The 14,733-nt window shown below is 36.5% G+C and overlaps 1 protein-coding gene across 25 annotated transcripts; it reads left to right on the top strand.

The window, feature by feature from the left end:
- Positions 1–1,612: 1,612 nt before the first annotated feature.
- Positions 1,613–14,367, top strand: ZIGA4 (ARF GAP-like zinc finger-containing protein ZIGA4). Of its 25 annotated transcripts, none has more exons than XM_088874774.1 (15): positions 1,613–1,644; positions 1,919–2,071; positions 2,265–2,356; positions 2,444–2,505; positions 8,661–8,748; positions 8,844–8,905; positions 8,999–9,095; positions 9,421–9,792; positions 10,269–10,868; positions 11,146–11,232; positions 11,357–11,476; positions 12,092–12,178; positions 13,442–13,571; positions 13,674–13,719; positions 13,969–14,367. In XM_088874774.1, exons 5-15 carry the CDS (start codon positions 8,695–8,697, stop codon positions 14,021–14,023), a joined length of 1,710 nt encoding a protein of 569 aa, XP_088730900.1. In that variant the 5' UTR covers positions 1,613–1,644; positions 1,919–2,071; positions 2,265–2,356; positions 2,444–2,505; positions 8,661–8,694; the 3' UTR covers positions 14,024–14,367. The 25 variants fall into 25 exon arrangements, with proteins under 25 accessions (XP_088730900.1, XP_088730799.1, XP_088730495.1 ...); XM_088874673.1 differs by having other exon boundaries at positions 11,146–11,280; XM_088874728.1 differs by having other exon boundaries at positions 1,620–1,846; positions 1,952–2,071.
- The last annotated feature ends 366 nt before the right edge of the window (positions 14,368–14,733 follow it).

Raw genomic sequence — 14,733 nt, 5'->3', positions numbered from 1 at the left:
CCTACTTATCCCTACAAATACAAAGGATTTTACCAATATTTTAGTTTATCCACTAATTTATTTATGAAAAATTTACCAAAAAAATCTTAGATGATGAAATATCTAATATTGGAAAAAGTTTATATAAGTTTGCATCTTTAAATTGTAGAATTAAGGTGCAACTGAAAATTCCATTGTTAAGGCTGTTATGGAGTTGGAAAATCTTCTAATTGATCATCTCGACATTGAGATATAACAACGCATCATCTAGAACATATTTTCAAGATTTTTATGTATTTCTAGATTTAGTAGCTTCAAATCATTTAGAAAGTCTTTTTTTTTTTTTTAATTAGAGATAAAAATAGATTATCAAGCCATCTTAAAAAAATTTAACGCCAAAATTACGTCTTATAATAGAATTTGGTAGGGTACCTTACTTTGATTGTTTACGTTTGCAACCCGCAACCTTCTGCAAACCACATCCATTAATATTTTGATCATTTGCACCTATTCCAACGCAAGATCATGCATGGTTTTATGGATATTTTAAATTAACTAAAATATACACAAATTGTAAAATTGTTCATATCTTATAAGTAATTTGATAAATTTATCCTAATTATTTTATTAAGGGCGTGATTTCTACAAGGTTGCAACCTTAAATAATTCAAATAAGGTGCACCTCCAATTTTATCATAGGATATAATTTATGTATAATAAATTATTTGGATTATCTAAAAATCTATTTTTCATATCTAATTATAAAATTATAAACTCCAAAAATAGTTAAAATAAAGTAGATCTACAAACATATGAAAATCTTGAAAATAGACGGTCTATATAATGTGTTATAAGATGCACTATTTTCGAGACTCAAGATATATTTTGTCATATTCATATATCTCTATATCGAGATGATCAACTAGAGGTTTTTTCAATATCAAAACAATATTCTCCGATGAATTTTGGAGGTGCATCTGTATTTCTACATTTTAAGAATGCAACCATATATAAACTTTTTGTTTTTATCAAGGGAAAAGTTTATATAAGGTTGCTACCTTAAAATGTATAATCACAGTTGCACCTAAAAAATCCATTAGAAATGTTGTTTTAATGTTGAAAAACCCTCTAATTGATCATCTTGACAACAATATATATGAATATGAAAAACAAAAAGTTTTTTAACCCCATAAATAATGCATCTTACAACACATTATCTAGACCATACATTTTCAAGATTTTAGATCTACTTGATTTTAACCATTTTCAAAATTTTAAATTTTTTAAGTAGATATAAAAATAAATTTTAAAATAATTCTAAAAATTTTTTACAACAAAATTTCATGTTATGATAGAATTTGGAGGTGCACTTTAATTGGCTCGCAACTTATAAAGACCTCACCCATTTTATTAAAATCCAAAAAGAATTTGGTATAATGGTTTTACCAAAATTGTTTTGCCACCCATGTTTTGGGTGAAAGAATTCCGATATCGTTATTTTAATAATCAAATATATTAATATTTCGGGAGCCTATAAAATCTCGTGGTTCAAAAAAAGCATTTTCTCAAAAATACGGTTGCAGAGGAAATATTTTTTCTTCACAATAAAAGAAGTTTAAGTTTCCAAAACCCTATGCTCTGTGTTTCAGAGGAAGAGAGGTCAAGGTAAAGCGTTATCTCACTCATTTTTAAGGCTTTTTGTCGTGGACCTCGTATTCGATTTTACCTCAGAAGCCATTTATAGGGTTCATTTCGACCCCTTGGGCAATTGTTTGAGTTCGCATTTCTCTTGCATGGGTTTTCCCATGCTTCTTGCTTGGATTTCACCAAAGTTTGGTCGTTTTAGGGTTTTCATTATCCATTCGAGGTAATGCATGTGGTTTCTTCTTTGAATATCGTGTGTTTCTTTGTAACTGTGGGTTTTTGGATATTGTTTCAGGGTTTCATTGCATTTGTTAGCATCGTTTTGCAGATAGATTAGGATTTTGGCAAGATGGGCAGTAGAATGAAGGAGGATGAGAGGAACGAGAAGATTATACGAGGTCTCATGAAGCTTCCCCCTAATAGGAGATGCATCAACTGTAACAGTCTGGTAATTTCTTAGGATTCAGTTACTTTTCAGCTCGGATTGGGCTAAATTTTATTTATATGTACAAGTTGAGATGAATTTTGATTTCAGGAGACTTGGATTGATTTAGAACTCAAATGTGGTATTTTTTTTCACTATTTTTTATATATTTTTTGTCTGTCTTCCACGGCTTTGATTTTTATGAATTTTGATACAGAAGCCACTGGACGAGCCCTACGCACTGTTGTTCATCCCCTGACTTTTAAAGTTTCAAGAAATATTGCCCATCTTCTCCATTTACGCTCTATTGTATGCATATTTAAAGAAACTGATTTAGATAATTTATTATGATGTATTTATGATCATCTGAAAATATATTGGTTTTGTGGTGTTCAGGGTCCTCAATACGTTTGCACTAATTTCTGGACCTTTGTTTGTACGAATTGCAGCGGAATACAGTAAATGTTTCTCATCCCTCAATTTATTACATTTTTCCATTATCAATGCCTTTTGATGTCGAATTGTATATTGTTTCCTTACTCGAGGATCAGAAATAGTAGACATTGATTTTACCTCCATGTTTAGTTTTATGTGAATTGGTATTGCATCATATTGCTGATTATAAGAAATTTGAGGGGCAAACTTTGTACTTGAGCTTCATCACATAAACTGGCCAAATGCCACAGTGTGATTTATTATGCCTCTGTTAACTCTCTCTCTCTCTTTTAAAAACAAGACCTTCCTCACAAGATGACCAATCTAATGTGCATTGCATATGTTTGTTTCTCAGTGTTCAATTTTCCTGATTTTTGGGTAGGTCTTCGTGTACAAGAGAGGTTCAACCCAATACCTCTCGCAACCCAGACTGGGTGTCTCATTGTTATGCAAATAGTGGGGTTAATGATTTATTTCCTATATTGTTGTTCACTCTTTTCTTCCTTTTTTTTTTAATTGACATAAAGCTAAGAAATGCTTAACCAAAAAGAAACATATAATTTAAAAGCGAGATTCAGTTTTTTTATATATTTTAATGTATTCATTATGCAGCTGTTTGTCAAAAACTCAAAACAAGCCTTTCTAGTGATGGGCTTGCATCCCGCCCGCTCTATGACCATATTATGGAACCTATAAAATTCCACCTATAATTTTTTGTTTATGTTTTTTTTTATGAGAAGGTTAACTTTTGATTTGTAAAAAAAAACTATACAAAACCACAAAGGTGGTAATTAGGCAGCCCACAGGTTGGGTGCTCAGATTACAACAGAAAATCCCAATGTTAAAAGGGGAAGGAGAATATCCCAAGGTGAAAAGGGGACGAAAAAAGGAAGAGGCAAAAAAAAATCCCCGTGAAACAAATCCATTTGGTGTGGAATTAAGGTCCACAAACCAGGTGCTTAGAGTAGAGCATTCCCAAGAGTTGGGGAAGAAGAAGAAGGGGTGAAAACAAAGAGGAGAAGGCAGCAAGAGGAAGTAGCTGTGACAAGCAGATTGCCCATCATCCAGAGGGGGGGCCTGTGGGCTGTGAAAAAAGATAGACATAGTATAGGTGGGAAGAGATGAACAGAGACTCAGAGAGAGAAGTAGAGAAGGGGTGCAGTGAGAAAGGAGGGGAGGAAGAAGAAGCCATTGTTTTGAGGTACACAGAGAAGATTGATGAAAGGAGAGTGGCCGGTGGTCAGGTTGAGATTGGGAGGGTTAGCCAGGATCAATTGGAGAGAGGGATGCCAGTGGAATTGGTGGGTGTGAAGCTAGACTGAGAGAGGGGGGAGAATGGGGTAAGAGAGGGAGATAGTAGTGATAAAGGTGGGAGAGGGAGTAGTGGAGGGTGTAACTTTTTCCTTTTCCTATTTCCTTTTTTGTCTCCTTTTTTATTATATTTTTTCCTTTTTTTCTTTCTTCTTAAAAAATTAAAAAAAAATTCCTCCCACAAATTTTCAAATCTTAAAGCTTGCAGATCTATCCAAAATCAAGCTGTATTCAATATTACGCAGTCGTCTGATTACTGTTGAAAAACTTGTGGAGTCCACAAGGGTTTGACGAACTGGTGCCGAGCCTAGAACTGCCCTACTTGGGGAGGGGGTACTGTCGACTTGCCAAGCTTCTGACATACATGCGGAGTCTGTATGGACTCGTTGAATTCAATAGTTTTTCAGTTTAAAAAGGGAAAGGGGAGGGGACCTAAACCTCATTTTTGTTCATTTTTCTTCCACTGATCCTGGAATTGAGCTCAAATTTAGTGTATGGTGTCATTTTTTCATGCTAACTTCACTAGATCAGATTCGTGAAAAAAATCTAAAGTTTATTGGATACGAGAGATTGAAAATTTTGAGCTAGGGTTTGGCAAAATTTTGAAAACTTGCAAAGTTGTAATTGCTTTGCAACCCTAGATTGTTCTTGGTTGAAATTTGTTACCTTGGTCTGTTTTGGTTTATTTATCGAATCATTGGCTTACCTCTTACAAAAGACCACTCACAAAATCTCGGACTTGCGAGATTTTGAAAACCAATTTGCTCCAAATTTTCAAGAGTTTGGATCAACTAATCTGGTTTAGGGGTTCTATTTTGGGGTATTTGAGGACCCTTTGACAAAGATTGGAGGCATTGGTTCTCTTCAAGTGCAAAGATTGGAGGATTGGCTTTGAAATGTTGGGTAACTTTCAGTTTTCAATTTAAATTCATATAAATGATTTTTTTGGGGCTGTTAACCTCATTCTAGTAAAAGTGTAGTTATTATTGTATTGTTTTTGCTTTCTCTTAAAAAAAATGAGTAAGCTTTGATTTCCTTTTCATTTTTATGTATACCGGTGTTTGTAGACTCGGTTGTGTCCGAGAAGTCCATTTGGACTCAGCCAAGTAAGGCAAGGCAGGTGAGGCGTGAGTGGGGTTGCCGAACTTGTCAGGCATCAAGGTGGAAAATACTAATATATGATTTAGAAATATGTTTTTAGACGATTCTGACTATTTTAGAAAAATTTGGGGACATTCATATTTTTTTCCTTTTTTATAATATTTCAAAAATGTTTGAGTTATAAGTCAAAATTTTCAATAGTCCATATTTAAGGATTTGTTTTTCATCTTCTTAAGTCTTCTAATGATTTCTATCACCTCTCATAATTGTTCTTATTTTTTAAGTATTTTTACGAATTTCTTACTTTTTTTTTTGACATATTTGGGTGGTGTACATAACTAGGCTGAGTTAGGCCAAGTACCTTGGCTGAGGGGAGCTTTAAAACCTTGATGTACACAAAGACATTTTAGCGGTGTACAAAGATAATATTTTAGCCATTGATAACGTTCTTTTTTGCTTTTTTTTTTACACAGTCACACTCTTTAATATGAAGTGGGAACTTGGAATTGATGGGACTCATTTGATTTACTATCGAAAATTTGAAATTATAGTATCAAGTATTATCTAGTATCGTTGAGATTTCATTATATTATTGGATAATTTCAGTTAGTTATTAGTTAATGATATTGATTGTTTATTGTTTTACATATTGTATACACGTTTTATAATTTTTTTTGTTCTTTATGAGTTTTCCTTTTTTGAGAATTTTTCAGGCCAACTCACCCAACTCAGTGAAAATTTGGTGAGTCCAACAGGGGCTTGCCGAGCTGACTTGCTCGGGGCTTATGGCTAGTTCCCAAGCAAGTCCGAGTTTGCTAACACTCGTTTGAAGCAATATCCAACAATTTAATTTGCAATTGTTGGTGTTAGCTCTTGGCCTCTATCGAAGCCTTGCTGCTTGCATGTACTGTGAAGAGCTATTTGAATTGAAGAAAAACCCCTTGAATGTGTGAAGTTCCTAACAATTGTAGGGTGAATTTCCTGCTTGGATGCTTCTGTAATTATGTCTGTGAAAGGGGTTATTCATAAGGTTCAAGCAGTCCTTTTTGTAATAGGCAAAAAAGAGAATTCTATGTTTTTCAAAGAAGCAAGGAAGAGAAACAAGATTCCATGAATGCAGATCACTGAATAATGCTTTTTCATATTCATAAATGAGTCAATTTTATGCACTCCAAAAAAAAAGAATCAGTCAATTTTGGAATGAGACTTATTTTTGGGTAAGTTAAAGGGTTAGTCAGTAGGGATTTGGGCCCCTACCCTTTGGTGAGAATGAAGACTGAGAATTTTTGGAATGAGACTTACTTATGAGTAACTGCACACCCAAACTGGGTCTTGTTGAACATTGACAATGTTGACTGATCTCATATTTGTGAGGCCATGAATTTGTAATAAAATGCACAAATTTATAATCCCCACTAATGGCAAGCTTTGCAATACTCCATATGGAAATGTATGTTTCTAGGATGGAAGATACTTCATATTTGAAGGGCACAATTTACCATCTATTTGCATTTACAAGTTTTGCTTGTGATCTATGTCTATTTTCTGCTTCTTTTTTATTATTGTGTTTGTAAAAATGTGAACATGCATTAACATGATTCTCATGTAATTGTTGTTGTATTGCGGTATCTATTTACAAAGAACAAATGACATACAGAATTGTGTGAACTATTGAGGGATCAAACTTATAAGCCACACTATGAAACTTTGGGAGAGAGTGATTGAGCAACGATGAAGGCATGAAACAAGTGCATCAGAAATTCGATAGGATTTTTTGTCAGGGAGCTTAACAACTGAGGCTATTTTTCTACTTAGGCAACTGATTGAGAAGTTTAGGCGAAGGGAAAAGATCGCCACATGGTATTTACTGATCTAGAGAAAACTTATGATAAAGTACCTTGATATTTGATTTGGTGGGTGTTGGAAAAGAAATGAGTCTTCAGATACTACATCGACTTGGTGAGAGATTTGGTGGGTGTTGGAAAAGAAATGAGTCTTCAGATACTACATCGACTTGGTGAGAGATATGTACGATGGAGCGCTAACTAGCGTATGAACAACTAGTGGAAAGACAAGTGAGTTGTCAGTGACAATAGGTCTACATCAGGAGTCAGTATTGAGTCTGTACCTCTTTGTCTTAGTTATAGACGACTTGATTAGGTACCTAAAATATGAGGTACCATGGTGCATGTTGTTTGGTTTGATCAATGAGACCCGAAAGTTAGAATTTTGGAGGGATGATCTAGAATCTAAAGGTTTTAAAATTCGCCGGATTAAGACAGAGTATATGAAATGCAAGTTTAGTAATAATATTAGTATAGGCGAGGAAGTAATAAGATCGACGGCTAGGAAAAACCAAAAAGAGCATATTTTCGATATCTTGGGTCGATAACCTAGGAAAATGGAGAGATTGAGGAAGATGTCGCGCATAGAATTGAGTTGGGTGGGCAGAGTCGAGATGTGCAGCAGGAATTTATGTGATCGTCGCATACCAATGATGCTGAAGAGCAAGCTCTATAGGACAACTATGCAGCCAGCTTTGCTCTATGGAGCATAATGTCAAGCGGTCAAAAAACAATATACGCATATCATGAGTGTAGCAGAGATGAAGATGTTGAGATGGATGAGTGGCAAGACAAGGATAGAATTCGAAATGAATAATCGAGAAAATTTAGGTGTGGCACCAATAGGCGATAAAATGAGAGAGTAGACTAAGGTGGGCTTGTGGGTAGAATGTTATAAAATCAACTAAGCTTGGCTTTGGAAACCTCTTCAAAATTGTATCCTATCCTTAAAAAGTTTTGAGCGTATTTGCACTTGTTGATTAGAGATGGACAACATTTGGCAAAATCTGTCTCGAAAGCACAAGATAGATTTATACTAAAATCATGTTTATTTCAAATTTGTGAAATTTAATTAACTAGCCATAAGAGATGAATTATTCAATATTTTACTCATTTGCAGCTATTTCAACTCACGATCATGTGTCTTTTGATGGGTATTTTGAAACTAAATACAAAGATATGGGTAGAATGTTAAATACTTTGCTCTTTGCTATTTGAAACGAAAGAAATTCATTGTCAACTTCATAAAATGAGCGATTTTAACTGCAAGTAGAAACTTTCAGTAGATAGAACTATGAAAAAACTTGTAGACAGCACATTAGCCTAGTTTTACATCCTGGCGAAGGTGCGCCACTCTTAATATTGAATGTTGTTGACTCGTTGGATGTGTATTTGGGACTTGGGAACATGTTTCAATTTATTTGTTGTTGGCAAGTTTCTGGATGTAAGGAGACACAATCTGAACCCATGCTCCCACTTGAAATTGAGAAGCATGTGGCCATTGTTTAAAAATATTGAACTCAAACCCGGACTCAGTCTTGAACATGACTGAGTCAATTTGCACGTTAGCAACTATGTGAGCTTGTGTATTTATTTGTTTTTTGAAGTTCAGAAAATCTGATATTACGGTTGCTGATTGCGATCATTGCATGATTTGGGTACGACATGTGGAGTTTCAAATATAACCACTCATCCTTCATATGTTTGTGGGCTCTTTGCTAAAACTTGCATTTTGACAATGGTCATTGCCAAATTATTTTCTGTTTCACACTTTTTAAGGTTTTAATAGGTCAACTTTGACAGTCAGTTGTGAATTTGCTCATCATGTGAAGTTGCCAAATTATTTCCTATTCCACATTACTTCTCTTGTATATTTTACCAAAGTTTATGATTTTAATGGGTCAACTTTGATGGTCATACAGTCGTGAGTTTACTCATCGTGTGAAGTCTGTCTCCATGTCCAAGTTTACTTCTCAGGAAGTTGAAGCTCTTCAGAGAGGTGGTAATCAGGTAAACAGAGCCATTTTTATATACCTTCTTATCCCCCACTGATAGTGGGTGCTTATTCTTCTGCTTAGCATGCTTAACTGTTTCTTCCATGACAGCGCTCAAGGGAAACCTTTCTAAAGGATTGGGACCCACAACGAAATACTGTTCCTGACAGCAGGTAACCTCGCCTGTCTGTTCGGTGTATTACCATACCAACCATACTAAGTATTTATTACTGTACTAATTTCTTTATAGTATGGTGTTTCTGCAGTAATGTTAATAAAATTCGGGATTTTATAAAGCATGTCTATGTGGATAGGCGTTATGCTGGGTTGAGGCCAAGTGAGAAGCCGCCAAGAGATGTGCAGGTAATGGGTTTTTTTTTTAAGCATGGAATACGGAAATTGGAAACCATAGTTCATTGGGGTCATAACTGTCCATTGAGTTGCTGGATGGTGATGGACAGAGTGAGACACATCAGAACAGTGTAGAACATTATGGTGGGTCCCACTCTATCATCATTACCATCCATCATTTCATTGGAAGGTGGTGGCCTGCATATACAATCCAATGGGCTATGTCACCATCGGGCACTTGGCCCATTATAAATCACAGTCCAGATTTTTACTGGGTTTTCTTTCGGAAAGAAGGCAAAGGTCCTTACATGATATAGCTAGTATTAATGCTTTGCAGAGCTATAAAAATTATGAGGACGATACCAGGCGGGCCAGTTCTTATCATTCCTTTTCTCAAAGTCCTCCATATGATTATCAATATGAAGATCGACTTTATGGAAAGCAATCTGGCTCTCTTACTAGAAAGCCTGGCTCAGACAGAGGTGGTTATGAAGGGAAACTTTCTAGCATCCTTTGCAGTCCCGGTCGATCAGAAGGAGACTGGCCTAGGCACGAAGACAGGTTTGCCAATGAGCTCCCTGGTATGAGAGTTGGTGAATTTGGCAGCTCTCCTATTCACTCTGTAAGGGACATTGATGGACAAATAAGGAAGATAACCAAGTCATCAGAGAATGTTGTCCAAAATATGGACAGGTCTACTCACTCACAGGTATAGTCTTTGATGAAAGTGGCGTAAAAATAATAAGTATTGCTTATGCTCGCTTTATTGAAACCTAATTGTGTGGAGAAGTATGCTTCAATCCCATGGACTATGGAAATCGGCAGTCCATTAGGATCATTTTCATACTATGAAAATGTTGCACGGATTGAGACTTGATTCACTATTCGGGTAATGTCCTGTTATGGTGGTTCCCATTCTCTCTTCATCACCTTCCATCATTTCGTCGTGTGTTGATGACTTTTTCCATAGTCCATTAGGTTTTACCGTTGTTGTATTACCTCATAACAATATGTTTTGTTGTTGGGTAGTTCAGCAGTAGGATTCGAACTTGCAAATAAGTCTTGCAGTTGTCATTACCTTAACCAATCAGACCAAGCCCAAATCGCCCCAATTATATTCTTTACTTTTTTTTCCCCTGTTGGATACATTAACACTCTCATTGGTAACTCTTCTCTTTTCTTCAGAGAACAACATCTTTGGGCAGCTTTGGATCCTTTGACAGCAACTCCTTATCTGCAACTACCGTTAATTCACCTAATTTAATCGATATTGGTTCAGATGCAGAACAGTCTGCTCTACCTCCACAAATTGGTCAATCTCCTCCTCCTTTTGGAGCACAAGCTTCAACTCCAAATGTTCCCATTGTTCATGAGCCTTTCAAAGCGACATTTGTCCAACCACCAATGAACACCAAGGTTCCATCTATAGATTTATTTGCTGATGTCTCTCATCCTCAAACATCTATGGCTCCTGTGGAGCCAAATCTTTTACCACTTTCTGTTGTCCCGCCTTCAGTGCCTGTTGTAGAAAACGAAGGATGGGCTACCTTTGATTTTCCTCAACAGTTCGTAACACCCGCTGCAAAAGAAAATGCTCCGTTAGTTTTGCTGTCTGGGAAGGAACCCTCTAAAGTAGACCATGAAGTGGTTTCATCTGTGAACGCCAACCTGCAGCGGCCTTCAGTTCAAAATTCAACTACTCAGGGATCTTTCCCATCTGTGGTGGATCAGTGGCCCAGTGTGGGATACAATGCTCAAGTACCGAGTGCTCCAACAAGCTCTCAAGTAAGATTGCTAGATGTTTATTAATATTGTTAAATGTTTATTAAGCACTTGCAAACTTTATAGCTATGTTACTTATTGAAGGGTTGGGGTGAAAGAAAGAGGCTGTTTATATGTATGTACATATGTACATATATATATGTTCATATATACATATACATATGTAGTTTGTTCTGCATGATTGAAAATTTTTTTGGCTTTTCAATCTTGGGCTGAGATAATATTTGTTCTGAAGTGTGCAATCTGATTTCGTGGACATTTTGGATATGCTTTTGTGCAGTCATGGAGTGCTTTTGATACTTCGAAAGATAACTTTTCTTTAGCTTTGTTTGAGAATATTCAACAAAAGAGTGAGGTTCAAATTCAGGTAAAAACTCCAACACCTGGCCATCAGGACAGTGCTAGAGTATCTGAGGTATCATCTTCTTTAACTACTTGATTGAATTTGATCCTCACTATTTTTGGAGCCTCATCCTTTTATCTCGTGACAGGACATTAGTAAAGTTGTTACCCTACAACCCTCCATCAATAGCAGAATCCCTGAACCAGGTGTACCATATAATGGTGCTGCCAATGGATCTGGATTCCTTCCATCAGCAATGGCTATGATGGTCAGTTGTAGTGTCAAAAATGTTGTTCTTTGGTAGCAGGGTGGATCTATTTAATAGTAGGAAAAGTATATAAAGAGACCATTTACTTTTAGTACAAGGAGGTCACAATTATTTTTGTCCATCAAATTTCAAATCAGATGGTTGTAACTGTACTTGTGATTAATCTCAAAGCCCCACAAAAAATTTCGTGAACTTCGTGATACACCCCAAGCAATCCAATCGGACATCTAATGGCTAAGGTTAGTTGTGACCTACTTGTACTAAGGATAAATGGTATCATAGTATACAATCCCTTAGTAAGAGGCGTGAAATATAGCATTGTCAAGTAGACTATGGAAGGAAAACAATAGTCCGTTGTGGCCTTGGCCAGGACTCTGTGATGAAGTGACGGAGGGTGGTGAGGAGAGAGTGGGTGCAGTATTGGGATCATGTCCTGTCTTATGGCTCCCACACTTTGCATCACCATCCATCCTTTTCACCAATGGACAGCCTGGATGGTGTTGATGTTGACACCAATGGACTGTGGTATACTTTTCCTTGATAACAAGTGACAGCAGGCACCTGTATTATCCAAATATTTTAATCTTCTGATGCTTAAAATTTGTTCACTCACAGGGACAAATGCCGTTGCAGTTACAAAGCAAGAAAACTACAAACCCCTTTGACCTTCCCTTTGATTCTGAAGAAGAAGCTGACAATACGGTAACCATTGAACTTTCTTTTAAGCAGAGGATAATGGAAAGTAAATATTAGCCAGTATTGTAGTTTGAAAGCTAGATATGCATGCAATAGAAAATGGAAAACTATATATGCATAATTGCGGAGAATATGTGTTTATCTCTGTGCTTGGCATGCTGTCCAGAACTCCAGATTCATGCTCACATAAATATATATGTGATGCTGGTGATGATAATAATATATGTATCTGTTGACATCTTTCAACTCGACCGTGATGACTTGGACTCAGCTGAGTCGCTCGAACTCGGCACCTTGCTGAGCCCGAGTTCTGGATACAAACTCAGGCATATAAAACTAAAAATTAAAATTAAAATCTTTGCCAAATAATTATATACAATTTTGATGTTTTTTATAATGATTTGAAAGTTGTTCTTATTATATGGTCTATTTTTCTGTTTTATCATATTTTTGGATTTCTCTTAATTGTTTTTGGCTATAAATCAATTTTTTTTCCAAGTTCTTATGTGTGTGTGTGTGTGTGTGCATGCCTGTGTGTGTGTATTCCATTTTTAGACTTGATGCTGTTTATAGTTTAGTTTGCTTTTTTGGCTTTGTGCATGCCTCGGGCAAAGTTCATTCAGACTTACCGGAGATACTAGGATCGGGCAGGGGCTGAATCCCTAGCCCAAGCCAAGTTTTTGTGCACTGGTTGACAATTTCAGTTACTCTGTTTGTCCTAGCAGGGAGCAATAACTCTGATTGGATAGCTATTCTTCTTTTTATGTTCATCACTTGTTCTAGTTCAATGGAACTCTGGCAATGCGTGGCTGTATCTCCTATATCTCTTTTTAGCTGAGTAATAAATGGGCTTATCTCCATTAACACTTTAGTTCTCCATATTGTTGCATTTAATATTTAAAGCTGACCGCCAAGATGTAGTATCAAGGGTTTCTGGCCCTGGGCATTCTCTCTACACCAAGATGTAGTATCAAGCTATTAACCTAGTTGAGAATGTTGAAAAGGCTGCTTATCATTGTGATTATCACATTGCTAACCTTTTTTTTTTAGAAGTATCCATATAGTTTTACCCTCATGTAATTGTTTAGTCCAAGCTGAATCTTATGAAAGCAAAAGCTCAATGTTGTGCATCCATGTCTTATATTGAGCACTACATTTTCCTTAACATACATCTTTAGTTTATGCAAGTTACAAATCAATATGTAAGTTTCATTTTGGCTTAAGATTTGTGCTACAAAGAATTCATAAAATTTCATTTCGTCATTGCAGTTCTTAGACATGGGCTCCTTGCAAGCATCACTGCCCAATCCACCATTGCCCCCTGCCTTTCTTGGCGGCATGAATCCAACTTGGTTTCCTCAGAGTTCGGTTCCGCCGTATGTGGGTGGTGTACCTCAAGGTTGAATGCTACTGTTTTCCTGGTTTTGTTTGTCTTTATCAGTGTTATTCACTTTGCTTTTCACTGAAACAACCAACATCATCATTCTTGATATTTTCTCAGGAAGCATTGGATACATGGCTGGCCAAGTGTCAAACCCTCAGTTGCAGTGAGTTCCTCTCTCTCTCTCTCTCTCTCTCTCTCTCTCTTCCCCTCTCCCCCACCCCCACCCCCACACACACAATGCCTTGACATCACTATCCCTTCCTAGCCACGTCTATCTCTTTCTCTTCTCCCCCCCAACTACAGACAAACAAACCAAAAACACTGTGACATCTCCCTGCCCCCTCGGAACCCCATCATCAACATCATAATCATCTCTCTCTCCCTTCATAACTGAAATTGTTGAAAATTGCAGGAACATGACACCACAAGGCCCAGTTGCTCCTCTTGGTGGCAATCCTTTTGCCTGAATAGAGACCAGAGTCGCATTCTTTCCATTACTCTCTCTCTCTCTCTCTCTCTCTCTCTCATGGTTGGTAAGACCCATCTAGACTGTATTCTATCTTAGAAGGCTTAGAGGGTTTGATTTTTGTGTTTCTGTATTGAGTGTTTTTTGTAATAATATATTAATTATTGTGGAATGACCCTCTATTAACATTGATGACTGGATATTCAGTTGTAGAGCCAGGTGCTGCAGCTTTGCTTTGGTTAGAATGCACCCTGGTTCGGCTCTCTGCCTATTGTATAATTTATTCATATAAGTGAACTTGGTTTTTAGGGGATAATAGTAAAATTGATTAATTTTGTTGTTTCATAAGGAATTTGTACCATTTATCTGAACTCCTAACTGCATAATCTTCATATTGTCTGTCCTGGGGCATTTGAACAGCAAGAAGTTCACACATGCAGTCAGCCAAGGTATAAAGTTCATTCTAACTCAAGAATCTAGCGGAAAAGGTTGTTTTGATGCCGGAAAATCTATTCATTGTATCATCTTGACCTTGACATGACAGAAAAAAAGAAATTTCTAGTCTTAACAATAATCCATCCTGTAAAGTATTATTTGGATCTATTCAATTATTTACTATTATTTGAGCTTTTAAATTCATAATTAGGGATCAAAATGGATTCGAAGGACATCATTGGGGTTTTTGACATTAAGTTTAAAGAAGGTCAACAC

Source organism: Amborella trichopoda, chromosome 1, assembly GCF_054954075.1.
Source record: "Amborella trichopoda isolate Santa Cruz 75 chromosome 1, AtrichopodaSantaCruz75HAP2 v2.0, whole genome shotgun sequence".
Taxonomy (NCBI): Eukaryota; Viridiplantae; Streptophyta; class Magnoliopsida; order Amborellales; family Amborellaceae; genus Amborella; species Amborella trichopoda.
Note: the sequence above shows the minus strand (reverse complement) of the source record. Positions and strands in the feature narration are given on the sequence as shown.